The sequence below is a fragment of the Nesoenas mayeri genome, assembly GCF_963082525.1.
Source record: "Nesoenas mayeri genome assembly, chromosome: 1".
Classification (NCBI taxonomy): Eukaryota; Metazoa; Chordata; class Aves; order Columbiformes; family Columbidae; genus Nesoenas; species Nesoenas mayeri.
This window is the reverse complement of record NC_137541.1, coordinates 16,253,749-16,279,009: the sequence shown is the minus strand read 5'-3', so window position 1 is coordinate 16,279,009 and position 25,261 is coordinate 16,253,749. Positions and strand designations below refer to the sequence as shown.

The window sequence follows — 25,261 nt, the reverse complement described above, 5'->3', positions numbered from 1 at the left end:
CTTCAGAGGGAGAAACTAGCTCACCATTTAACAAGTGCAGTCCTTGCTAACAGGCTATCATGAGATACCAAGACAATAGTTTCTTTGTGCAAAAAAAACCTATGAAACACTGAATGATGACAAGAACAACATACAAGCTTTAAGACCAATACACCAACAGACCAGAGACGGTTTACCCAGGACCATGTGGCTTCAGAGGCATTACTATACACTATTTCTCGGAGTTTATATAAATAAATAAATTAGTGACCTGTAAGTCATCTATTTAACGAACATTATGCATCTCCATCAAACAAACATTACAATCTACGCAAAAGCTTCAAGTAAATACATGCTCCCACTATAATACGGTTCAGCTGAGGGGCTTACTCCCTTAATTCTTCTACATTTAAGAAGCATGTGCAAGTTTTTTATGTAACATATTATACTGATGCTACCTTTTTAATCAGGAACTATTTAAACAAGTGATTACTAGTATCCTACTCACACATCACTATCTTGGAAGGGCAGCAGAGGCATCAGGACTATTGCCAGACCTCATGAAGATTGCATCAACCACAAATGAAGCAACACATGCACACAGTGAGAGAACCTTCTAATCTCCAAACAGCAATCTCTCACCACAAGGCTTGGAAGGAAATCTAAGTACAAATGATTTATTTATTTATTTATTTTCAGACAAACCCACAGACCTGAGTTCACAAGGCCAAGGCTCTCAGGAGCAGAGAGCACAAGCCTCCTCCCCAGCTGCCACACAACAGCCCCACGGGCACAGCCCCTCACAGACCCACCACACAGGGAAGGGCTGACAGCCCCAAACACCACACGAGGTGAGGAGGCACCTCCCACCTGCACAGGGAGCTGCACAACACGTATTTACATTAGCCACAGTCACCTCCCCTCTCCTTCCCTACCCAGTAGGGAACTATATATCTACTTTCACTTCCTCACCTCTTTACTCCGACACCTCATCCACCCTTACCTCACCGCGACCTTCAGACCCTTTTATAGCACAGAAAAGCACGACGGGGCGGAACCTATGCTCCAGGTCTGCGAGTCTATTGGATAGTTCTGTTGTCAATCACCAGAAAGGGGAGCGCTGCCCGCCTGCCTGGCCCCACGGCCGAGCCCTGATGCGAGTGACGTGAGCGCCTCCTAGTGGACGCGGGGGACCGCCCGCCTGCGGGGGCCGGTCCGTGGCCGTGCCCCGGGGCGGCGCGGCGGGAGGGGCAGGAGGCCGCGGGGAGGGCAGCTGGAAAGGGCCGAGTGACGCCGGCCGGGCGGCACTGCGAGCGCAGCGGGCGGCTGTGGCAACGCAACGCAGCGCGGCGGCGGGGTGGGCCCGCGCCGCTCAGCCCTTGTCCCCGCGGCCCGCGGTGGCCGGCGGATGGGGTGAGGCGCCCGCCGCCGAGACCAGCGGGTCGGCCATGGCCAGCGCCGGCCCTGAGGAGGGAGAGGCGACGGCGAGGGACGAACAAGCCCTGAGGAAGCTGGTCGTCCGGCTCCAAAACGTCCAGGAAAGGAAGCGTCTGGAGACACTAGTGCAGACCCTGAGCGACCTGCTGGAGCTGGCGGCCCGGCAGAGCGGTAAGCGCCGGGCCCGGCCGCCCTGCCCTGCCCTGCCCGCCCCGCCCGCCGCCCGTCGGTAACACGGCCTGTCTGTGTCCCACACAGCTCCCCGGCTCTTCAGCGGCAAGAACGTCCATGTGCCCCTGCTGCTGGTGGTGGACCTGTACCCGGGAGCGGCGGGCGTGCAGCAGGTACGGGCGGCGCTCAGGGGCCGGGGGGGCCGGGGCCGCCTTCCCGCCCTCCGGCTTCGCCCCTCGGGATGAGCCGAGCGCCGCGGTCCCTTCCCGCAGTAAAGTTACCGCTCGGCTTGTTTATTTCTTGTTAACTTGGTCTGTTTTGAGCCACTTTATGAGGTGCTGTTGGTCTGTAAAAGGGCGCTGTATCCGCCTGCGTTTAAAGGGGCAAGCGTTCCAGCTTTTTGCTGATACCCTCGTTGCATCTGCATTGAAACGACAGGAGAAGGCGATGTATAAAATGTAAATTAAACAAAGCGAACACCGTATGGCACAGGCTTCTGAATTACAGTACAAATAACGTTATCTAATATATTTTTGACGTGTCGATATTAAATTTTGCCACAGTTAGACAAACTTCTGTAAAGCAGAATTATGTAATACATATGTAGTGCTATCCTAGAAGGAGAGTTGTACTAGTCCCGTTTTTTAAGGCGGGGGGAAGATCTTTTAGCTAAGAGGAGGTTCTGCAACTTGAGGTTCTGCTTGGTTACTGCTGTAACTTAACAGTGGCCCGTTTAGATCAGGTGTAGTACTTGAACAATTTGATATTGAACTTATGGTACAGCCACCAGACTTGCCATAAGAAACAGTTCCTTCCTGGCAGGCATATATTAAATTTCTGACTATGTTACGCTTAAGCCAATTTGTGTGGTTACAATATTTTTGGCATCTTTTACTTTTTTCAGTTCAACTAGAAGGCAAAGCATAACTTACATTGCAAATGCCTCTTAAATAACAATATATTTTAAGGGATTCTTTTTTGTCTAGTAGACCTTAGCTAGAGGTCAAAAGCATAAAATTCAGATAAAAATATGAAATTGTACTTGTGTAGTGATTAATCTGGAGTAACGGTGATCTCAGGTTTCCCTTGAAGACTAAATGCTTGTGCAGAGTCCGAAGTTTTAACTTATTTTACTACTCAATTGTCAGGTCATTAAGAAATACAGAAGGAAGAATCAGCAGTTGTTTTCAGGCTGAAGCATACTATGTTTATAACAATTTACAAAACCACTGCCCAGAAGTTCAGGCTAGGAAGTAAAAACTATGCAATCCAACTACACCAGAAGTAGGTCTGAAATGACAACACAAGAATCTCAGAAGTGCATAAGGAATATAGGGATTGTTTAATTTTAATTTTAAGCACGTCAAAAACGCCTCATTCTGATTTAATATAGACTTTTAAATTAGTTTTAATCTTTTCTCTGCCCACATTTGCAGTCATGTAGTGTTTCAGCTTAGAAGTTTTGGAGCTCCTTTGCATTACTAATTTGTACTAAAGTGTGAAATTCATAGCCAGTGCAAAAGTCAAATCTTGTTCCTCATAAAATGTTGTAGGCAGCTCCTCCATTCAGTTATGATATTTACAAACATCTACAATATGTTAGTAGAGTTCTGTCTTCCTGCTTCATTCAATGCAATACATTTACAGTCTTTGTGAATACGTAGTTCTTACTTTATGGCAGTGGTGAAGTAATGTAGCCCGGATTTCAGTGCAATGTCTATACACTATTAATGAATTTTAATTGAATAAATGGATTAATCAACCTCTTTTGCTTTTGACATTGTAATAAAATTGACTCACGTAAGAGAATAAGCACAGCAAGAAACATATCTGGGTAAGGATTTTCTCTCTCACCCCTCCTTAACTGGTTACAAAGCATCATGTTGTGCTGCTATTCCACTGGCTTGTACAGAGTAAATTTGTTTAATAGATCAATATTGCAAGTACTGGTGCAAGTTGGACTACAGGTATAAACCCTGCAAGCTTTTTTAGAAGTAGGAAGGTACTGTGCTGGAAAGTTAATAGTACTTTGAAGGAAAATAGACATCTTTAAGTAAATATGGCAATTTCTTTGTGCAGTTACTGACTGGCACTGAGTGGAGCAGCTTAGAAACTCTAGAGCAAAATATGTTACACTTGAGTGGAGAGCAGTTAGCAGAGCTTTATTGTCACACGTAGGAGGTGAATGAATAAATTCATTGCATGCTAAAAATGAAAAGGGTCTGATTTAAAAATAACGGCCTTTCAGTGCTGCCACCAACTGTTTCTGTGTACAGGGACCCATTTAAGTGCTTGTAAGAATGTGTTTACTTTTTTTTTTTCTTTCCCTATAACCTTTAGGATTTCTGTTATTTAAAAGACCTTTTCTTATGTAATAGTAAAGAGACAATAAGCTCTCTTTTATCTCAGATTGTGATTTTAATATTGTGAAACAGACCACGTGTCAGCAAGTCAGATGTTTCCTTTGGTCTTCTCTGGATCCACAGTTCTTACAAATATTTGTCAATACCTAGAGTCACAACAATCCGAATAAAATGTTTAATGGAAATATAAATTCCATCAGAAACAGTTTTAATACAAAAGAGAATTTTCTAAACTCATTGAGCTAATTTTCATCAGGTTCTAAATTTTACAAGAACAGTTATGATGTCATTAAGTGGGACATTTGACATTTCTCATTTCACTTCCTCTATTTCAATATAGTGGGATTTTCTTGCTCATCAGTTAATCCTCTGTACAGATTTTGCTTACTGCATCCTCACTAAAGCCTATTCAATCATATCAGCCTACAGGCTTTCTTAAGAGAGCAGATTTCTCCAACACGGAAGACAAAAGAGGAACATTATTCGGTTTTGGCGTTATTCAGAGATGTTTGAAAGTCGAATAATTTGCACAAGGCAGAGCAGATATTTATTAAGAACAAATTTATTGGTTTTAATTCATTCCTTATGATATCAAAACTTTCACTGCCTTTGTTACATTTTGAAACCACACAGTATTGAGGATTGATGGTGAGAATATGAAATCCGTAATATTGTTTAGGGATCTCATCTGTATTTAAAACATTGAACACCTTTAACAACCTATCCTTTCTCCTTACAATTTACAATTAAATGGCAAATTATTATGGAAACACCTATTCTTTACAATAACACTTGACTACCTGTAGCAGTGCAGAGGTCTTCCCTGGCCCATGATCACATACTGTGGATTATGTCATATTTTTTCTCTGTCAGCATCTCTTTCAACTATGTGCCCTTTATTCTCAAGCAGTGCTGAAGCACATTGAGCCCAATACACTCCTACAAGCCATGCATTCTCAATCATTAACATATCTGCTTTACCTATGTCTTTTAACTTTTTATGTTTTATGTCTTGTCCTGTGTTAATTACTTTTCCTTTCTTGATTTAGCTAGATAACTTGCAGAACATCTGTCTTCCAAACAGCAAGAGTATTAGAAGATAACATTGAAGTTCGACAGAATATCTGTTCTAAAATAGCTGTATTTTTGTTTTACAGATGGGTTGGTCACTTCTTTGTAAACTAATAGAAATTTGTCCAAGTACTCTACAGAGCATAGCTCCTAAGGATGTTGGGAAGGACTGGGAAGTACTGGGTGTTCACCAGTAAGTATTTTCAATGCAAAGAGTATTCTGGAATGCTTGGTTATCCTGGGAGCATATATATACAATGAAATATATTTATATAAATTATTACATCGGCTTCTGTATGGTTGAAAATTTTTGTGGATTTCTTCAGCCTTCAGAATGGGAGCCTCACACAAGCAGGGATCTTGCCTGTGTATGTAAATACCTGATGGAGAAAGTAAAGGAGACTGAGCCAGGCTCTTCTCACTGGCACCCAGTGACGGGACGAGAAGCAATGGGCTAAAAATGCAATACAGGAAATTCCACTTAAACATTTAAAAACAAAACAAAACAAAAAAACCCACAAAAACAACCCACAACAAAAAAAAAACTGTTTTGAGGTTGATCAAACTCTGGAACAAGTTGCCCAGAGTGGCTGTGAAGTCTCAGGCCTTAGAGGTGTTCAGAACTTGACAGGACATGGCCCTAAGCAATCAGTTGTAGTTGACCCTGCTTTGAGCAGGGCAGTAGAAATAGGGGACCTCCAGAGGTCCTTGCCAATCTGAACAATGCTGGAATTCTGTGATTATCAAGACCTTCTCTTTTAATAAACAGATGCAGTATTACCTAGATGGTTGTGTTTGTGTGTTCTTTCCAGATGTGATCAATTATATCCATAAGCTTAAAGTAGTGAAATCAAGAGGAAGAGTATTTGTCCCACCTAATCTTAGTTGTCTAAAAATCCAGTCTGCTGTGCGCCACAACCCTGCTTTCTGTAGAATAACCCCATCCTGAATGAGATTTGTCCCCGATAGAATTAATATACATATAATTAAAAATTAAAGTAAATTGATAAATTAGGCATCATGAAATTAGTGAAGTATGAAAATAGTTTAAATGCCAACATTCTTTCATTACTAACCATAAACTGAAATAAAACTTTTTTAAAAAAATGAATCTGGAGCTTTTTAAGCTTTTGCTAATTTCTGTAACTATTTTTGGTTTCAAAGTACATGTTTGATAAAATTTTGTGTGTGTTAATATTTCTTTAACCACAACTATTATTTTTTTCTTTTAAATTTCTAGGCAGATTCTTAAAATGCTGACAGTCCACAAAGGAAATATAAATCTCTCAGTAATAGGACTGAAAGCATTAAATCTACTCCTCATGTCAGGTATTGTGTGTTTTACTTCCCTACTTTGTCTAAGCCTTTAAAACACAGAACTGTGGTATAAAGTATGTGACTGTACATGTCAGGCCTGATTTTCCTCTCTGTTTTACTCCGTAAAGTCTCTTGTCATTTGTATTTGTATACAAAAAGAGTACTGGTTTGCACGTTTTTTACCCAGATAGAAAGGATGCTCCAAATTGCAAAGTTGTGAAGAACATCACTGATTAATTTTGCCAACTTCTTGTTGGCAGAGACACAAATAGTTAAGTAAAATAAGTATTTTTTCTTACCAAAGGATACATTTGGTGGCATTCTGACTTGCTTCCTTTAGTACTGGTTAGTACTTGCAAAAACAGTAAATAATTTCTGACATTGCTGTTATTGTGCTCTGCAGAGACCTAATCTTACCAGGTCCTGAGGGCTTTTCTCATGATTCTGAGATTCTTGATCTTCTGTTGAAAGTAAAGAGAGAGATTCTGCTAGTTTTGTTCAAGCTGGCATGTAATATTAGCACAAACTATTGTTAGAATAGGAATGTTTCCATTGTTGTTAGCAGGCTTTGGAATCTGCCTTATTTAAAAACTAAGGATTAGACTTGATTTTAGGTAGTTAAAGCTATTCCAGCCCTTCAGGCTTCTAGTGTAGGCAGCAGAGTGAGACAGGCATTTTCAGGGGATGGTTCATGGTATTGATTTGTGTTTTATAAAATGAGTTACCTCTTGAACCTGTTTTCCTCTGCCTTTTGATTGTAGAGGTCTGAAGGGCTAGCTTAGACTGGATCTCTAACTTTTTATCTGATGAAGTTGGGTAGTATGGGTCTCATTATAAGGCGTTACACTATGTGATTAATAGTAATAGCAAAATCTGGCTCTTAGTAACTAGCAGCTTTCTTTTAATTGTGAGGTATCATAAAGGATCCTAGGCTGTTGACTATATATTCTGTAACAGTTTATTCCTGGCTGCTACTTTTCTCAGCAGTTGATTAACCAAACTTAAACTCTCATTTCAGCTACCTTACTTCAGAACAATATTGGAAGTTTTACCTTGTCAGAAAAATCTCTTAGTATTCTTTATTTCTATGTGTCTGTATGAATGCCAGTATGAATGCCATATAGAGAGATCTTCTCTTAAAAAAAACCAAACAAACAAACAAAAACACACCAAAAAAACCCCAGCTGCAGCTGAAACACTGGAACAGGCATTATGATTTCTATTGTTATTGCTGTAAGCTTGAAAAATGTCATGAATATGAATCTTTTTGCCTACATGTGGTATGGAGAGAATAATATTTTTTTCAGATTTTTCTTGATGTCACAAGAGCAACAGTGAGATTTATTTTTTAGTTCAGTTTCAGGCTGAATGAATGGCTGAGAGAGTGAGAACTGACATGACACAGATGATCTGATTTCATGGTTCACTGTAGCTGACTGGTACATTTCAAATTCCCTCTTCCTTTTGTCAGGCAGTATAGTCCTACCCTCTTTCTTCCACCAACCTTACTTCTTAGGGCAACTTTTCAGCTTGCTATGATTGAAAAAAGGTTGGTCTTGATGGGTTAATTTTCTGCCAGTTTAGTGCGTTGAACTGGCTCATTGACAGGTCAGACAATTAGTAAAGTAGTGCAAGGTGGGAGTGAGTATAGAGAGGGAAAACTGTCGTGGCAGGAATGTTTTAGAATGTCTCAGTTCTATTTTAAAATACTACCTTAGGAGATAACATCCTCGTGTGTTACACAAAAACTTGGGTTTGAACCATCAGGGTAAATTTTAAGAACAGTGTTAAAGAATATTGGATTTCAATGGTTAAGTATAGTGCTTCAATAAAAAATAATCAGTGCAACATGTAATCTCTTCTGCTCTTCAGATGTAATTGCTTTCCTGCTCTTGGAGGAAGAGGTGGATGTGTTTTCATTGGTATTTAATGCCATGCTCACCTTCCCTAAAAACGAAGATATCCAGCAACATGGATGTAAAGCATTACACAAACTTTTTGAGAAAGGTATTTATATCTTGTATATCTTAGAAAAATGTGTATGTTGGGAGGGGACTGCAAATGTTTGTGTAACTGCAATAAATAAATTCTTGCATTCCAAATTCCATTTTGTGTATTATATCTGTTCTTCAAATGAATTAGCGCAAAACAGGTTTTTCAAGCAATATCACAAATTTTCTAAATTAGAGCAATGAATATGAAATTTTAAAAAAATCAAAAGGTCTCTTAATTTCTGATTCTAGAGTTAACTGGAAAGATGGGATTCAATGTTAGCCAGTAACACTGGAACACAAAGTAGTGGTATTTGATTTTAATTCTCAAAAAATGGGGTTGTTTATTTAAAGACTTGAAAATTTTAGAAACTTGTAGCAATTCTAAAATAAAGCAAAATGTTTGCACTTTAGAAAAATATGTGATTCTGCTTTTGATCCTGATAATGCTGAAAGATGAGTATGTATCTGTATGATATTCTTGTGTTTTTGCTAAGAGATTAAGTCACTGTGTACTGAATTTCTGCAAAAATTTTAGGAACGGTGTATGTAATGGCCAGAAATCCCATTGTTGTAGCAGCCTTGCTTTGCATTGAGTTTCTTGCTTTAAAATAAATACCGAGAAGTCTTAGCACTCCTGCCAGGTCTGCTATGATACTTGGCTTCAAAGATAGTCTCCAGTTCTTAGATTTTTTCTTTCTGGCACCATTTAATATTGTTTTTTCTAAGATTTCTGCTCACACATGTGCCTGGAATTATCTTCTGCGTTCCTCCCCCTCTTCCATTCTCCCTGAATAGTTTTGTCCTGCTCTTTTTTCTCTCAGTCCCCAGAAAGGTCTGAGCTGCTTAGATATTCTGTACATGCTTTTGTTAGAGCCTGATTTTTATAGATGTGCAAAGTGCTCCAGGTACAGACCTGCAGCCCTTCTTGATGGCACCGCTAATGTAACAAGTTCCTAGGCTGCCCCTGTCTACTTTTTCAGTTATTGTAATGTGAATGTTTGCCTAGCCTTAACTTGAACCAGATTCAAAAAATGGTTCTGCTTACAAAATTCAAAATGTGTTGTTCTTTCTCAACCTGGATCTGTTTCCTTATCTGGTTCATTGCACTGCTACGCAGTTATGTCAGCACGAATTACAGGGGGTAGGGATGGAAAAACCTGAAGCCATTATTACAATGAAGATAAGGTATTATTAAAGCATGGCTGTAGTCTTTATAGAAAGAACTCCATTATTTAAAAAGAAAAAAAAGTTGCTGAGAAGTGAAATAAAATCATGAGTATGTGAAACAGCATTCCGTCAAATTGTTTTCATTGTATGTTTAGCCTTTCCTTGACTTACATACTGTCTTGGTGAAGAATACCTGAAGTTCATTCAGTGAAAAGGACCAGAAGACTTTTTTTAAAATACTGGTTCATAGGGCAGCATTTAGAAGTCAGAACTCAGTTACATAAAGTGTAGGCTAGAAAAAGTACCTTTAAAGTAGCTAAAAAACTAGCTCAGTTTTAGTAAAAGGAGTTGTAACTATGGAAGACTGCGGGGATGGAGAGTACTTCTGTGAAACTTAGAAAATAAATATAAGAAAACTTTATAAAAACAGTTGTCTTTCTCATGTTGTACCAGGATATGAACTATTTCCTCAAAACATACTTTATCTCTCTTGCTTTTTAATTTAGTTCCAGAAGAGCAGCTGACTGAATTTGTTGAGAGCAAAGATCATATGATCATACTGAAAGTATTTAAAGAGTTTCCAGCGAAAGAAGAGGTGATTCTTCCAGCACTTTATTCATTACATTCTTTAGCTGGTCCATGTAAGTGCATTATTGGAAGTTTTTTCAATTCCTCATCTCCCATAGTGTGCATCAGCTCACCTCAATTTTTGGTAATCTTTCAGTAATTGTAAAAAATCAGTGAGAACTGTTTGGGAGTTGCCGTACGAATCACTTCTCTGTTTTTCTTTGGGAAATACTGATTTGTAATTTTTTCATGGGAAATGTTCATATTGAGGCATTCTGATAAAGCTGAACTGTCTCATAAAGAACAGAGACTTTCTTCTGCTTGGAGTAAGTGATAATGAAGATGCTAATCATGGTTTTAGAGGTCAGAGTTTCAAGACCCTGCCATGTCTTTTGCTAATGCTTGACAAATAAGATATATTTATTGACTAAATAAATCTTCAGAGAGTTTAGGTAGCAGATAAAGAACACCATTGGCAGAGGCTGTTCCACAATGGGAAGATCACCCACACAAATCCAATGGCTAAGGCTGAGAAAAGGTATCTGGGCCCTGTCACCCCTGTCTGATTGGTCAGTGAGGAGCATTTGTAGCACGGCACATGTTGTAGGAGTCTTACAGTGTCCTTCGGTGTTATACAATAAGACTGAAAGAAAATGCCTTCATTATGTCTTGTCTTCTTACAACAGCTGTCCCTATCGTGTGCAAAACCAGGTCCTGAGAAATGTGCTTCATGTTTTGTGTCAGTGTGTTGACAGCAATTTGATCTTGTTGATACAGAGTCAGCTCTTGTCAGTTTTCTGCTGGTAATCGCCGTTCTGGCAAGCATAGAGCAGTGTCCTGCTCCCCAGGCCTTCTGTGAGGTACAGAATGTTGTACTTCTGCAGACGTGATTCCTCACAAAGTCTTGCTCATCCATCTTGTCTGGCTCTATGGGGACGATGCTGACCCCCTGTGTGCCCCAAAACAAGGACTAGAATATCCCACATTTAATCAGGCTCCAAGCTAATTAATTTCTGTTTCTCAGCTCTTCCAGTTCATGTTTAAAAAGTTAAATATTCCTTTAGCCGGAAGTAATTTTACCCTAGCCCAGAAGTTACAGCCATTTTCTAAGGAAGAGTATGCCAGATTTTAAGGGCTTTTTAAAATAGTACAAAGCATAACAAGAGAAGGGCATGACAAAGACCTGCTCCGAACTATGTATTAATATTTATTTGGAGGTTATCACTCTGATTTCTGATATGAAAGATTGAAAATAGTGAGAGAAACAAATAGCTTGCAAATGAGCATGCAAAGCTAGGCTACTTTTGCCAGCATTCAAACTCTTGATCTGTGACATCCCACAATACCAGCAAGAAAATGTATTCCTATAAGGCCACCATGAAGAAAATCATCCACTCTAAGTCCACACTCTAGCTTATCTAGTAGTAAAATGTTTCTCTCTTCATGCCATGAAGTTCAAGTGTCTATTCCAAATTACATCAAGGATTTGTACCTCACTGTGCCTTCTTTCACTAATACAGATGTAGACTTCATTCCAGCTTACATGTCATAAGAAACTGAAGGGTGAGAGTTTATTGCAATGTGGTACAAGAACTCTTTTAAATCTCATTACTTCAATGGAATAAGAAAATGCTTTGCTGCTGACTGTCCTCCAAAGTTCATAGGAGCATGATGGGTCACAGCAGGTTCACCATCTAAATGGTGTTAATAGTCACAGGCAGCCATCCAGGCTTCTCCTGTGTTTGATGGGAAGAAACAGGCACTTTGAGGGGAAGTTTAGCTACCCCTGGGAGAAGTATCTGTTACAGGTGGGACCAGTCACCATACAGAGTGCTCAGATCTCTTCATCACTTGTGAGAACCTAGATGACCAAGTTTTGGTGGTGAAGATTAAATGAGGACCATTCCATCTCCTTTTGTCAACTTGTTGTGGGAAATGGTGGCTCCCTGCAAATGTACCATTGCTTGGTTCTTGCAGAGTAAACATGCAATTAATTATTCTCTCTCTCTAGTAAACAATTTTAGAATCTTCTGAGTGTTTTAATACGTTTATAGTTGTCACCTGTGAAATGATAACTTACTGTGAAGTGATGTGATTTTGTGGAACATACCTTTAAAAAGGTGTTTTCAGTTGAGAATGACATTAATAAATTGCTGTCACCTTAAAGCATTGTGAAAGGTACCTTCCTTCACTATTAAACAGAATGCTTCAGAAATGCTTCCCACTCAGAGCTTGCTTTTTCGATTTACAGAGTATCATTATTTAATATTCAGATATATTATTGTGAAGATATCCCACAGTTTAAAAAAAACTAATTATTTTCAATAGTACAGTTGTTAATATGCCTTTTACGTTTTAAACAGGAAAACGAAGCTGTTGAAAGAATGAGTAAGAAAGTTCATAGACCTCAGCAGAATAATGCTAATGCCCTTGGAGGGATTTTGTCAAAGATTTTTTGGGTTCATATTCTGTCTCATACACTGAATAGACATACTACAAGGATGCTTTTGTATGCTGTTTTTTAACTGCCATTATGCTATTTTGTCTGAAATTACTGCATGTGGGATTGCTCTGTCCTCAGTAGGAGGGGACGCATCCTGTCTTTGTACTGGCTCATGTGAGTGTCCCGTTGGTTTTTGTACCTGGCCTGCATAAGCAGCAGTAAATAGGGTGAGGGTAGCCCAGCACTGGCACACGTTGCCCAGAGGGGCTGTGGAATCTCCAGCCTTGGAGATACTCAGAAGCCATCTGGCCATAGTCCTGGGCAGCCAGGCCTAGTTGGTCCTGCTTGAGCAGGGGGTTGGCCCAGGTGACCTCCAGAGCTGCCTTCCAGCACCAGCCATTCTGTGAAATATGGAATTTGCGATGAATTTCAAAATATTGCAGGAGCATTAGATGAACATTACTGTAGCCTCAGTACACAGTAGGTGTACGGTAGAACTAATATAAAAGAAAATAATAACTTACTAACTTCTGCCTAAAAAGGAAGGAACACTTAGAAAAATGTTATTAAATCAATTAAATTCCATTATTAGCTAAAAACATTTCTAAATCGTTTCTTAATTGTATGTCTCTGGCAATATTACTGAAATACTGCAAAATGTTTGCCTGATCTCAGTCATTGTTATAAACACCATTTATAAGGTTCAATTAATATTTATAAAACAATTTGTTCAGCTTTAAGAAAAATGTTACATAAAAATAGTTTGTGAGGAAGTGTCTTTTACATGGCCTGTTACAGAATGGAACAAATCCATGAATGTTAATATAGACTCTGAACTTAATGAATTATTTCCAGGTGTTGGTAGTTGTTAGTGTCTTCTATGACAATATCAGCAAAAAATTGCTACCTTGCTCTCAAGTTGCAAGGCAAAAACTGAAACATAGGCTCAGTTTTCTAAGTAAATTTATTTAAATAAAGTCTGAAGTGGAACAAGTTTGTTTGTTTGTTTGCTTTTTCTTAAGAAGCGATTTTTGTTTTCTTTCTTTAGCCAGCAATGTTGAAGTGCTCATGTCTGGAAATGTTCGCTGCTACAACATTATAGTGGAAATGATGCAAAGCTTCCCGAATAGTGAAACAGTTCAGGAAGTGAGCTGCTGTTTGTTGCATAAGCTCACAGTGGGTAAGTTCCCAAGTTGTTTACAGTCAGCTTGCTTTGACTCTGTAAGAGCTGGACTTAAATGACAGCAACTGTTACAGGTAAGGAGAGAACTACTATCCCAGTTACTCCTCAGAGGTGTATAGTTCTGTGTCTCTAATGTTGTAAACATACTGAGGGAACACTGATCACAGTGAATATGGTGTCCTGTGTTAAACATTAGTGACAATGACAGAAGCTGCCATAAAATACTAGAGTGGGGCAAAAAAATGAGACAAAAGAGTGGGAGAAGCACAAGATGAGAATGGGAAATAATAAATCCTATTCTATATAAAGTTACTATGGAAAGGGAGAAAATTTCTTCTAGATTTCTTCCATGAAGTGGCAGTGCAGAATGTGTAAGAAACAACTGGTGCTAGAGGATTACCTGAGAGGTATTCTCCAAGGCTGTGTTTTAACTCCTTGCAATGCATTTACCTTTAGAGATCTGTGCTGCATTCCTGCCCAGCTGTGGTGCCGGTCCTGAGCCCCATTGTGCTGCAGCAGTGAAAGAACCACTGGTTCCTGGACCTCCCTTGCCTTGGGAAACAGTAATCTGGGCTAACATGGGCTAGTGACACATCAAGAGAAATGATGGCAATGTTGAAAAGGGATTTATTGTGCCTCTAAGCAGCTCTGTGCTCTCTCTTGCCACTATAATAAGCTGATCTGAGCTGTTGCAAGGACAACGTAATTGGAAGTTCAAATGAAAATACGATTTTCACCCTGCTGCATAGAAAAAGACTGTAAATAGCTGCCTGAGGAGCTCACACTTCATGATAGGTTCTTCATCAGCCAAGGTCTTTCTTCTGAATTAGACTTCCCAATTCTTGCAGGTGGTGGCCTGAAGCTACTGCAGGTGTTGGTACCCTGTGCATGACTCCCCTTAATCAAGTCAGTCCCATTCTTTCACCATCTGTTTCTGCTTCTTCATGCAGATATTGTAGAAAATACAGATCAAACTTGAGTGCAATCCAGAGCAACTTCCAATTCCCCTTCACAAAGCCAAATAAAAATTTCAAGAAAATGTGGTGGCCACTGAAGTGGTATTTACAGTTTTTTGGCAAGAGGTGACGTTACCCTTGAACAGTTTCCTGTGCAAGGCTAGCTGAAGATAGGCAGGGAAGCCCAGCACTTGTGGGGACACAGCAGCTCTGTTGTCATGCCTTAATCTTGCCCTAAGCGTGACCAGCCTGGTTTCAGTCACACATTTGTCATGCGTTTGTGCTGACTAACAAGTAATAGTGGCAGTAAAGGAGCTATGAGGTCATTTCTTCTTTCAGCATAACAGATGTCCTTCATCTTGTTAAGAAGCCACTTCAGGAGAGTTGTGGGAAGGGGTGTCCACAGCACCACACAGTTAGGGAAACAGATGTGAAATTGCTACGTGCTCCTAGAAATAGTCTGGAAGATTTCCATGTAGCCAGTGTGGCTTCCCATGTTATTCTGATGAACACTGTCTTCACATGTTCGCTGGCAGTGAAATCATAAAGTCAGCATTTCGTGCCTTCCAAAGTCACCATCATGTGTTCTTGCTAGTCCGGTAATGACTGTCCCAGATTTGACTGTCATCAGAATTTTAACTGACTGATACCTGTTTGGCCAGACACAAACCAACATAATTACTCATTACATAGCCTAACGTCATTAATTTATGTGTGGTAAGTAATGTATTTACACGAACCACACTACTACAGAGTAAGAAAAAAAATGCTGTTTCCAGTTCACTCGTAATAGGTTTTAAGGCCAGGGTTTTAGAATGGTGAATCTGGAAAGGACTTGCCTTACAGTCTGTTCTTTAGCATTCTGTTAACTTGGTCTAATCAAAGCAAATTATAAAACTTTGGGAGAGGTACTTAGTTCCAAGAGAAAAGTCTAGATGGTGATGGTAGTCAGCACCTATAGGGCTCTGGACCAGACCTAAGGGAAAGAAATTAGGTTAGCTTTTCTGCTGTAATTATATTTTTTAATGCTCAAATATGGGAGACTTCTTGATTTCATACATTATCTTTCACACCTTATCTGAAAGGTTTGAGAAACACCGATAGATTTTAATTTGGCTTTTTATGTTGCTAGTGTAATTCTCATTTTTACTAATCAAGAATTAAACAAAATTGGATAGCAATAGAGAAACCATAGCTATCAAACTATTTTACAAAGAGAATGTTGCTGAATTATTTTATGCCTTATACTTGTTTTTACAACAAATGGGAAAGTTCTTTTCATTTGCTTGCTTTTTGCAGAATTCCTTATATCCAGCCTCTAATATAAATACAGTACAGCCTATGATTAAAGTTATGCTTTAAATACATTTATCATCAAAAGGTAATTCTTTCTGCTATTCCAGAATGTATGTGTTCTGTATTTATAATGCTAACCTTGATCTACTTAGTGAGGAGAGCAAAAACAGAGTGCAAAACACAGTTACACCACTTTCTTGACAGGATAAATCAAAACCTTGCAGGAATTCAAGACCGGGACTTCATTTGCTTCCTGGCAGGAAGTCTGCAAGTGATACACTGACTGTATTTTTCTAATTTTGATGACAATGTGTACTTCTTTTTGCATTAAACATCAGTCTTTTGTAAAAAAACACAAAGGACCTAGACCCCAACTGTTTTTTATCCTTGACCTCTCTATTCCACAAATAAAACATTGTTGTGTCATGCTCTATAATAAGAAATCCAGTGTTTGCTACAGACAAAGTTTGTGTGTTGTGTGCTGAGAAATTTATGTTAAATGTGTATAAAACTCTATGTATGTGTTTATATTCATTTAATATCTTCTTTTTTTTTCAGGAAATTTTTTCAATATCCTTGTATTACATAAGGTTCCAGAAGTCATTGTGAAGGCTGTTAAAACATATCCTGAAAATGCAAAGTTACAAGCTGCAGGTCTCAGTTGTTTAGCTCTTCTGAGTAAGTAAATTCCTTTCTAATTGCATAAATAAATTACATCATCTATCTGTCCACTTTTTCATTTTTTTGCACTGGTGATTTCCTGTAATCGTTTCGAACTCCATTTCCCCAAGCTGAAAGCCTCAGGCAGGATCACTTGGACAGACCTAGATTTCCTGCATGCTCACAGTTTGTTGTTTGACTGTGGCTTGGCTGTGTCCAAACCACGTGCCCGACATCCTCACAGTGTTCAGAGCTGATAAATTATGTTGGCAGATCTTATCAAAGCAACCCGTTTATCCATAGGCAAATATTGGATAATGCCTAATTAGGGTAAAATCTCTAGAGATAACAGCACTTCTTTGATGCAGTGTTTGCCATGTGTGACAGTACTCATTACATTGTGGCAGTTGATAGCAGCACCAAATCAATGCTTGTGCTTGAGTTCTGAAATCAATTAAAAAATGTAAACTTTTCCTTGAGTACACTCTAGCTATTATTTTGAAACAGAAGTTAGTTAGCTAGTGGCAAAAAGACAAATATCTGATCCTCTTAATTTTTGCATTATCGTTCCATACAAAAGCCAGTAGAAATGCTGTTTAAGAGTCCCCAAAATATCAAAGATTAGAAATCAGTATAAACTCCAGTAAGCTTCAAATATTATGGTCATAATATATATACATATAATATGACCATACATACTTTTTTTTTTAATATCTTTTTTTTTTTTTCCTTAAATGCTGAAAAATCACAGGTATTAAGTGATTTCCTTTAAGTTCTGTAGCACTTTCTGGGACCAGATATTTCTCTCTTAGCAACTGCAGTTTGCATTTTGGTTTTTTAATGGCACTGCTTCAGAGTGTAGATGGTTCTGTGATAAGTGGTTACATGCAAATGTATCAGTTACATTTTATATCTGTTGTATTCTGTATGTAAATACACACCAAAAAAAAAGATGTGCAATCTTTTCAGAGCCTGAGAATTGACTGATCTGTAACCATGTATCTAATTTACTACACTATAATGAAGGGGTTTAGTCCCTTTATAACCTTAAAGGCATTTTTCAAATGTGTCATAGAGTTTATGTTAAAAGACTTCTCCGTCCCCTGAAAAGGCTAACGCTCCCATAGGCAGTGTGACCACCTTCATGACTACAGGAAGGTTAAGACATCATTGTTTTGTTTTCACAATCAGAATTTACTGTGAATATTTTTTATTTCAAGCTGAAACAATATTCTTAAACCGCGACTTAGAGGAAAGAAAAGAAGAGGAGGAGGAAGAAAAATTATGCTGGTTGGAAGCGTGTTACAGAGCATTAGAATTACACCGAAAAAACACAGATGTGCTGGTGAGAATTTCTGGATGACAGGGGTATGGAAAGACTGCATTATGCATTAAATAAAAGGTTTAGCAACATCATTTTCTCCTGTACATCCTCAGGCAAACAAGGCCTTAAGGACTGGATTAGATTTAGAATAATCTTAAGCTTTCTTATCTTTATTCACCTCCACTGGTTTCAGTTACTTTTTTGGATCAAATGTGGGTAGTTGAGACTTGTTACCTGAAACTTTGGCTATCCAAAGATTTTCTTTACTTAACTCCTCTGTATACAGCAGCAAAACACAGGCCCATCAAGAGCAGAATTAATCTCGGCCTAAAATAGGTGTCAAAATGCAAATCAAATGAGATCATGGCACATGTTTGTAACTCAGACCTATCCCTGCTATAAAGAATGTGACAGTCCACACTTTGTTGTATTTCTACACAAAGCACCTTGTATCCTTGTCATGAACTGAAAAACAGTCGAACTATCTAAATTTTGCGTATGTTTTTGACATTCTCAAGGCATATTGTCTTAACCCTTTTGTCTCCTCTTGGTTTATATTTAGGAGGCTGCATGCTGGGCTTTGAAAAATCTGTTTCTGTATCAACGCAACCTTCATGAGAAGATTGGAGATGGAAATAATCAGTCAGTGTTAATATCTTGAACTGCATTTTTGGAAATGAAAAAAATGAAAGCCTACTATTAGGGCATTTGGGGTCTCATGTTTCAATTATTTTTTATTTTTCTTTCTTGTTTTCTAAAACACGATGAAATGTGTGGTAACCAACACCACTCAGGAAAGTTTCTTTCTTGAAAAGTGTACTAACCTTGACTCTGGCAAAATTGCTAGTGTTTTAATAAAGAGTCAGAACACTGTCTAATGGGGCTATTTTTTACAGTTCTCAAGGAATTTCTTCTTTACTTGCAACAAGGATAGAGAGGATGAAATAATGTAAGAGTAGGGGAAATTGAGACAATTAAGATAGCTACTACATAAGTAGCATGGTAAAGCAGCGCTCATTTTCCCACAACGCAGATGAAAGGGCATAGTAGAGGGGGTGCTGCCTCATCAGGGAGAATCCAGGCATGCATAAAACAGTCTTTCATTTTGCTTAAACTATTTCTCAGAGTCATTCAAATTTTAGTAAGCCTGTTTCATATCCCTTTCTGGACCTCAAGTCACTTGGAAAGCATGGTTCAAACTGAATTCAGTGATATTCAGAGTAGGCTAAATATACGTAGTTTGCAAAGGGCTTTCAGTCAACTGTTGCTCTGGAAACATATTAGAAGCCAAGTGCAATAATCTGAAAATTTAATTATGTTGCTTAATAACTTTTTAGGAAACTGAACTACAATTATGAAGTAACTGCTGTAATAAGGTCATTTGTCTCTCTGTGAAAGGTTCCCAATAGACAGGGCAGTGATGCTCTCCATGCTGATGCACTCCTCTTCAAAAGAAGTGTTTCAGGCAGCTGCTAGTACCTTGGCAATTTTGTCACAACAAAGTGGTAAGGGCATTCAATTATCTTTTCTTTCTAATTCAGCAGAAAGTTTTTGCTTTAATATTAAAGAATATTTAGTGTACTGCTGTATGAACAGAGTGATTAGAATATTATGCAGTTGTGTTTAGTAGGAAGTTTATTCCTTGCTTTGAAAAAGCTATTGTTGGCTCATGTCAAAGAGAGTATGTGGAAGCAAAGAGTTCATTGCCAGTTTATGTGTTGCAATTGCTATTTTTTAAAGCATGGGACATGAAAAGAGTGTGTTTTCTTTGTATACTTGATTAAACATTTATCACATGTTTGAATTTCATCAAGAGCAGCATTTGTTGAAAATCATGTGAACAGGGATACCATGTTCTTGCTTAACACAGGGGATCTGAGCAGGCCTGTTGACTTCAGTGAATCCAGTCGTGTAGAAATTTAAGCATGTGTGTAACAGTTTTCAAGATTGTATTAGTCCTGACTGTGTCCCTAACATGGTTTCCTAACTTTTTTCAGTTTGCAGGCCCCCTCAAAATTTTTCAGTGGAGATGTGGAGCCACGTGTAGAGTATTTAAGCCTACTGACAGTTGGCCTGCTTTTATTAGATATCTTTCCCAGAACCCTTTGAAATGGTTATGGACCTCAAGTGGTTTGTAGACTGCCCATTGAAAACCACTGGCTAGATAGGAAGATAAAGACTAGCAGATAATTCCTGTTCTCTAGGTGAGAAAGCATTGTTTTATGACTAGGTTACTGAGCCATCCAAGTACATAAAACCTAGTAATGAAAAGGTTTTATAGTTATTTATGAGATAAATATATATCTATATTAAAAAAACAGATCTCATAAATGTATGCATACTGTTATCATATATTATACCAGGTACTTTGGTAACATGTTACTGCCAAGTGGGCTTCTGATTCCTATTAGAAATCTAAAGCAAATTTTTATTTTGTCTTTTTTCCCTTCTTTTTTCCCCTAAATGAATGTGCTTACACCAGAAATTTTAGGCAGAAATAAGCTTGATAAAACCCTCTCATAATGCAATATTGCTTCAATTAACCATTTGAAATTGATATACTGAACTGGGAAAGACAAGAATTGGTGCTAGTTACTATGATAATGTAGAATATTTTTATAGTGTTCTAATCTGTATTGGTTATAGTTATAGGTACAACATGTGCTTGGGTATTTTTAAAATATGAATTAACAAAGTAAATAGAGTGAACAAATATTTCATTTTTGAAGCATTATTTTGGGAGGTAGAAGGTTTTTTGAAAGTTCTAAATTCTTGCTTTCCTACATGAACACAGAATGCAGTTAAGAGGAGAATTTGTTTAAACAATTGTAAAAAAAAAAAAATAAAGCTGTACATTTTCCTTCCCTTAAGTTAACTTTATATAAGTACAAATAGCAGATATGTTTAAACTTATTAGGCATTCAGGAATTATGATGCTTTTGATTAAGCTATGTAAATAGAAGTCACCTCCAGCTCAACTTGTTTCCCATTCTAATTTATACTTCTATAAATATTGTATTTGGTGAGAAAAAATATTGAAAAGGGGGGGAAAAAGTTAGCAGGTCTGTTGGTTTTGAGAACTAGTCATGATGAGAGATTTACTTATAGAATGCTTGTTGTTTTGTGTTGTAGTAAATATTAGGAAGATGCTTTTGGCTAAAGGAATGCACATGAATGTTTTGGACATAATGAGGAAACATCCACATTGTCCTGAAGTAGCTGAAAGTGCCTGCAGGATTCTGAATCATGTTTTTGAAGGAAGGTAATATACTTAGAAATACATGGCCACTTCCAAAGTGAAGGTTGGTGAGATTCAGTGCTGTAAGTGATTATGTTTAAATTGGTGACTGTTTCACTGACAGCCCTCTTCAAGACATTGAATTTTTTAAGCCATGTAGCCACATGCCTGGGTGGGTGTGTAGGGAGCTGCAGGTTCTTCCCTTCGTGGTTCTCAAGCAGTGAGGTTTGAATAAACTGTCGCTAGGTGGTCTCCCCTCCTGTTAGCCACACTGAGTTCCAGTGAAAGCTAAGATATTTCACACAATATTAACTCTGATTATTTAAATAACATTGTGTTAATATTACTTTTGTGTTGGCTTTTGCAAATGGTCTAAAACATGACTGGAAAATCAATCATGTGACTCATAAATACTGGTATACAGGATGGGAACGTGATTCTAAGTGAATGTAGTGATCTTTGGCTACTGTCATTTCTAGGAGTGCTAATGACATTGAGATTTTTTTTTCTTCAAGATTAGAACATGACATGACTGATACTTTTCTGTTTATTCTACAAGTATCTGTCAATTTATCAGTACTTTATGACAGTTGTGGAGCACTAAATGAAGGAAGATGTGTCTTTTCACATATCTAGACTGGAATCAAAGTGAAATACGTGAATCCACCATACATCCTGAATGAAATATTGTACTCTCTGTGGATCATTGTTCTGGACTGAATTGAACCTCTCAGTAGCCTAGAATGGAATTAGTTACATGGACTGAATTCATGGAATTAGTGTGAAAAAAATATATTTGCTATGATGAAGAAAACTGCCATAGATTGATTGATATTTCATAGCGCAAACCAGATTTACAGTGTTCTAAAAGGTTATCACACTGTGTTAATTAAGGAAGGAAATGCATGTAAAATTTACAAATGCATTATTTTTATTTATATTATAAACAATATTTTCAGTTTTCCTCATCTGGATACAATGACAGTAGCTGCATCAGAAGTTGTAAAAGCCATGAGGAAACATGAAAAATCACTCTCTGTACAACTGGAAGCACTTCGAGTCCTTTTACACTTTATGATGCCTGGTAAGTCATCTAAAATATAAACAATGTAGCATCATACACCAAATCAGAAAATAGGATTAGATAGCTGGGGTTTAGCCTTTTTTATGTAATGAGACAGCCTTTAACGGGACTTCAGAAGATTTACTGGAGACATAGCAGAGAGCAGCTGTTACTCTTTAAGAACATACAAGGTGGAGGAAAACTTTTGAGGTATTGAATATAACAGACCAAAATTATCCCTCTGATTTCATCTCTACTTTATCAGTGAAGAGTTAGCTCCATTACATCTAACAAATTCAGGGAATGAGTGTGGAGCTATTGTTGTGATTGTGTATTTTCATCATAGATATCCTTTAAGTGAGAGCCAACAGTGATAATGACATCAACATTATTGTACCACAAAATGTGATTGTTTTAATAGTATGTCTTGGAAGGAACATAGAAACCGGATGTCTGACACCAAAAAAAAAAATAGTGATTTGAAGATATTAAATATACTATTATATATTATTTTCTACAGAAAAGAAGACAAACTGACCAGCTTAGAAATTCCTTTGAAAAAAAAAGTCCTTAAAGACAAGCTATGGCGGGAAAAATAGGTTTCTCATTAGTTCTATACCTTTAATAGAATTTAGGGAAAGTTTTAACTGTTATCAGTTTACTACTGTATATCCTGTTTCTTTGCTCTGATATTAAGTGTGAGAGTACAGACACAGGGCACTGATTTTTTTTCAGAACGTTTTGCAAGTGTCTCTCAGCAGCTGTAGTTGAACATTTACAAAACAAATAACTCTGAAACTAGCAACTTGACTAATATGCAGACTGATTGCAGGGTTTCCGTTTCCTTCTGTTCTCTGAATTATAATCTTAATACTTTTCTGTTTGTTTGTTTGGGTTTTTTTTCAATAAGCAGCAGAATTAACATTGATATATGTATTTTATCATGTAGGCATGACAATTTTTTTTTGCCAGTGTCCTGGAAGTGATGCCCTTCTAAAGCATAATCAAACAAAGAGAACGCCAACTGGATGTTGGAACTTGCAGGCTCCTTAGAGAATAAAAAGTATTTCATGGGAAAAATAGTGACTGGAACAAGTATGAATGCTTGAAGTGACTTCTAAAGGATTTCTGGGTACTTTCTGTAGTGCCACTTGACTGCGAGTGCCAATATCTACAAGAAAAGCAAATCTGAAAGACTTTCTCTGTTCTTTTATTTGCATTCACCTTTCACTTACATCATCTGTGGGTAAATTTTGGCCTATGAGGTACTGCCAAGTAAGAAAGGGCAACTGGTTGAGAGCTTCTCTATAGTGTCTCCTTCCAAAAGGAAGAGACACTCTGAAGTGGGTACCAGGAGCACCAGGAAGTCCCAAAGCTCAAAAAGTGATATATTGCGGCATATCTTAGCCAAAATTCTTTGGTATGATTTTGCATTTTCACAGTAAGTAACAAGCAAACATATGGTGAAATCGTCATTTCAAACGCAGTGTACTCACACTACAGTGTAAATCTGGAGGGACTCCGGTCTCTGTAACTACAGTATTCTGAAAATGTCATGAGATACGAAATACGCCCTCTGACTTAGCTGGTAAAACCTGTGTGTTCAGTTTGATTATTGTATTAAGTTCATAATATTGGGTTAATACTGGGGGGGATATTAAATCTGTTCTTCTGAGAAAGGCTGTTTTCCATTGTTGCAGATACAAAGAATGACCCGAATGGTTCTTCCAGAGATGTGGGAGATGCTGCTTTTGCACTTACAGTAAAAGTTATTAAAAGCCAGTGTCTGCTGGAGGGGACTCATTCGTTGGTGCTTAATGCTTTGAACAGGGTATAGTTAAAACTTTATTCTAATTAATTTTGTCACTACTTTACACTTGCAATCATAAATCATTTGTAAGTATTAATTCCACGTTGATTTTCCTATTGATTTGATTGAAGTAATCTTAAGTCTTGTGTTTCATTTATAATTTGGGGCTGCTTCTTTCTGTTGTGGAGTGTATTTGACGATCCTTTATACTGTAACTCAAAAGGATAATTCTAAAAACAAGGCTATTTTTTTTTTCCAAGCATTCAGTTTATTTCTGATTTTTTAGTGGACTTGTTTATACACAAAAAGTGTCCTTATACCTACACCTCAACTACACAGAGAACTGAGTGGTTCTTTACTGTGGCCTTCATGGATACATACTCATTTTCTTTCAGCAGAGCAGTGTTTCTCAATTGTCTGCATTCTTTTCACTGTTCAATTCTATAACTTTTTCCAGCCACTTGAGAACAGAATGATCAAAGTGCCTTGACGGGGAAGCTGAAAAGTGAAAGGCTGAAGCAGATGAAGTTTAAACAAAGGAAGCACTGAGCACTTTGCACAGCAGATTAGCCTTAAATCCTAGTGATAGGAAAGATACAATTTTGTGGCATTCAGAAGAATCCCACCTCTACAAGGTTTACAAAGTTCACATGACCACAATCAATGGTTGTACTGAAAGCCTGAGGAAAAAAAATCCCACTCTCCATTACAAAACTAGCTAAGGAATATTTTCAGAATCAAAGGTGAAAATCTGGGGAGATCATGAGCAGCTGAAACTGATGGTTGAAAAGGGAACCTTTCTGAAATTGTGATTATTTTTATTTATTGTCACATCAGCTGTAATTTCTCATACTTTAAGAACAACAATCACTTATTCTTAAATAACAGCTTTAAGAACAAGCAAATCCTCCGTTGCCGTTGTAAGCAGAACAAACTTGATTTCATTTGATACTCATTTCTCCATTAGTTTATTGGAAATCCGAGCATTCAGAAGTGTGGATTCAAACTACTTGCTTCTGTAGCTGAGTGCACTGGTGCACTAGAAATTTTAACCCAGCAAGGAGCTACTGACACTGTGCTTCACACCCTGCAGATGTATCCGGACGAACAAGGTAGGGAAGGTATTTCGTTAGTTGAATACAGATGATGTAGTAGGAGAGGCTTATTAACCACAGAAGCTGTAACATACCTATGACACGCTTTAGTACTGGCTGTGATGCAG

At 38.0% G+C, this 25,261-nt stretch overlaps 1 protein-coding gene across 1 annotated transcript in view; it reads left to right on the top strand.

The window, feature by feature from the left end:
• Positions 1 to 1,427: 1,427 nt before the first annotated feature.
• Positions 1,428 to 25,261, top strand: part of LRRK2 (leucine rich repeat kinase 2) — a gene marked incomplete at both ends in the record, with an annotated part of 63,555 nt that continues 39,721 nt past the window's right edge. Inside the window, 15 exons of the mRNA XM_080363820.1 lie at positions 1,428 to 1,587; positions 1,675 to 1,760; positions 5,108 to 5,214; positions 6,262 to 6,350; positions 8,211 to 8,345; positions 10,006 to 10,140; positions 13,558 to 13,689; positions 16,503 to 16,622; positions 17,825 to 17,949; positions 18,491 to 18,570; positions 19,327 to 19,433; positions 21,061 to 21,190; positions 22,126 to 22,250; positions 23,930 to 24,060; positions 25,007 to 25,151. Coding sequence (XP_080219946.1) covers positions 1,428 to 1,587; positions 1,675 to 1,760; positions 5,108 to 5,214; positions 6,262 to 6,350; positions 8,211 to 8,345; positions 10,006 to 10,140; positions 13,558 to 13,689; positions 16,503 to 16,622; positions 17,825 to 17,949; positions 18,491 to 18,570; positions 19,327 to 19,433; positions 21,061 to 21,190; positions 22,126 to 22,250; positions 23,930 to 24,060; positions 25,007 to 25,151 — 1,807 coding nt within the window. The remainder of the gene's footprint in view (positions 1,588 to 1,674; positions 1,761 to 5,107; positions 5,215 to 6,261; positions 6,351 to 8,210; positions 8,346 to 10,005; positions 10,141 to 13,557; positions 13,690 to 16,502; positions 16,623 to 17,824; positions 17,950 to 18,490; positions 18,571 to 19,326; positions 19,434 to 21,060; positions 21,191 to 22,125; positions 22,251 to 23,929; positions 24,061 to 25,006; positions 25,152 to 25,261) is intronic.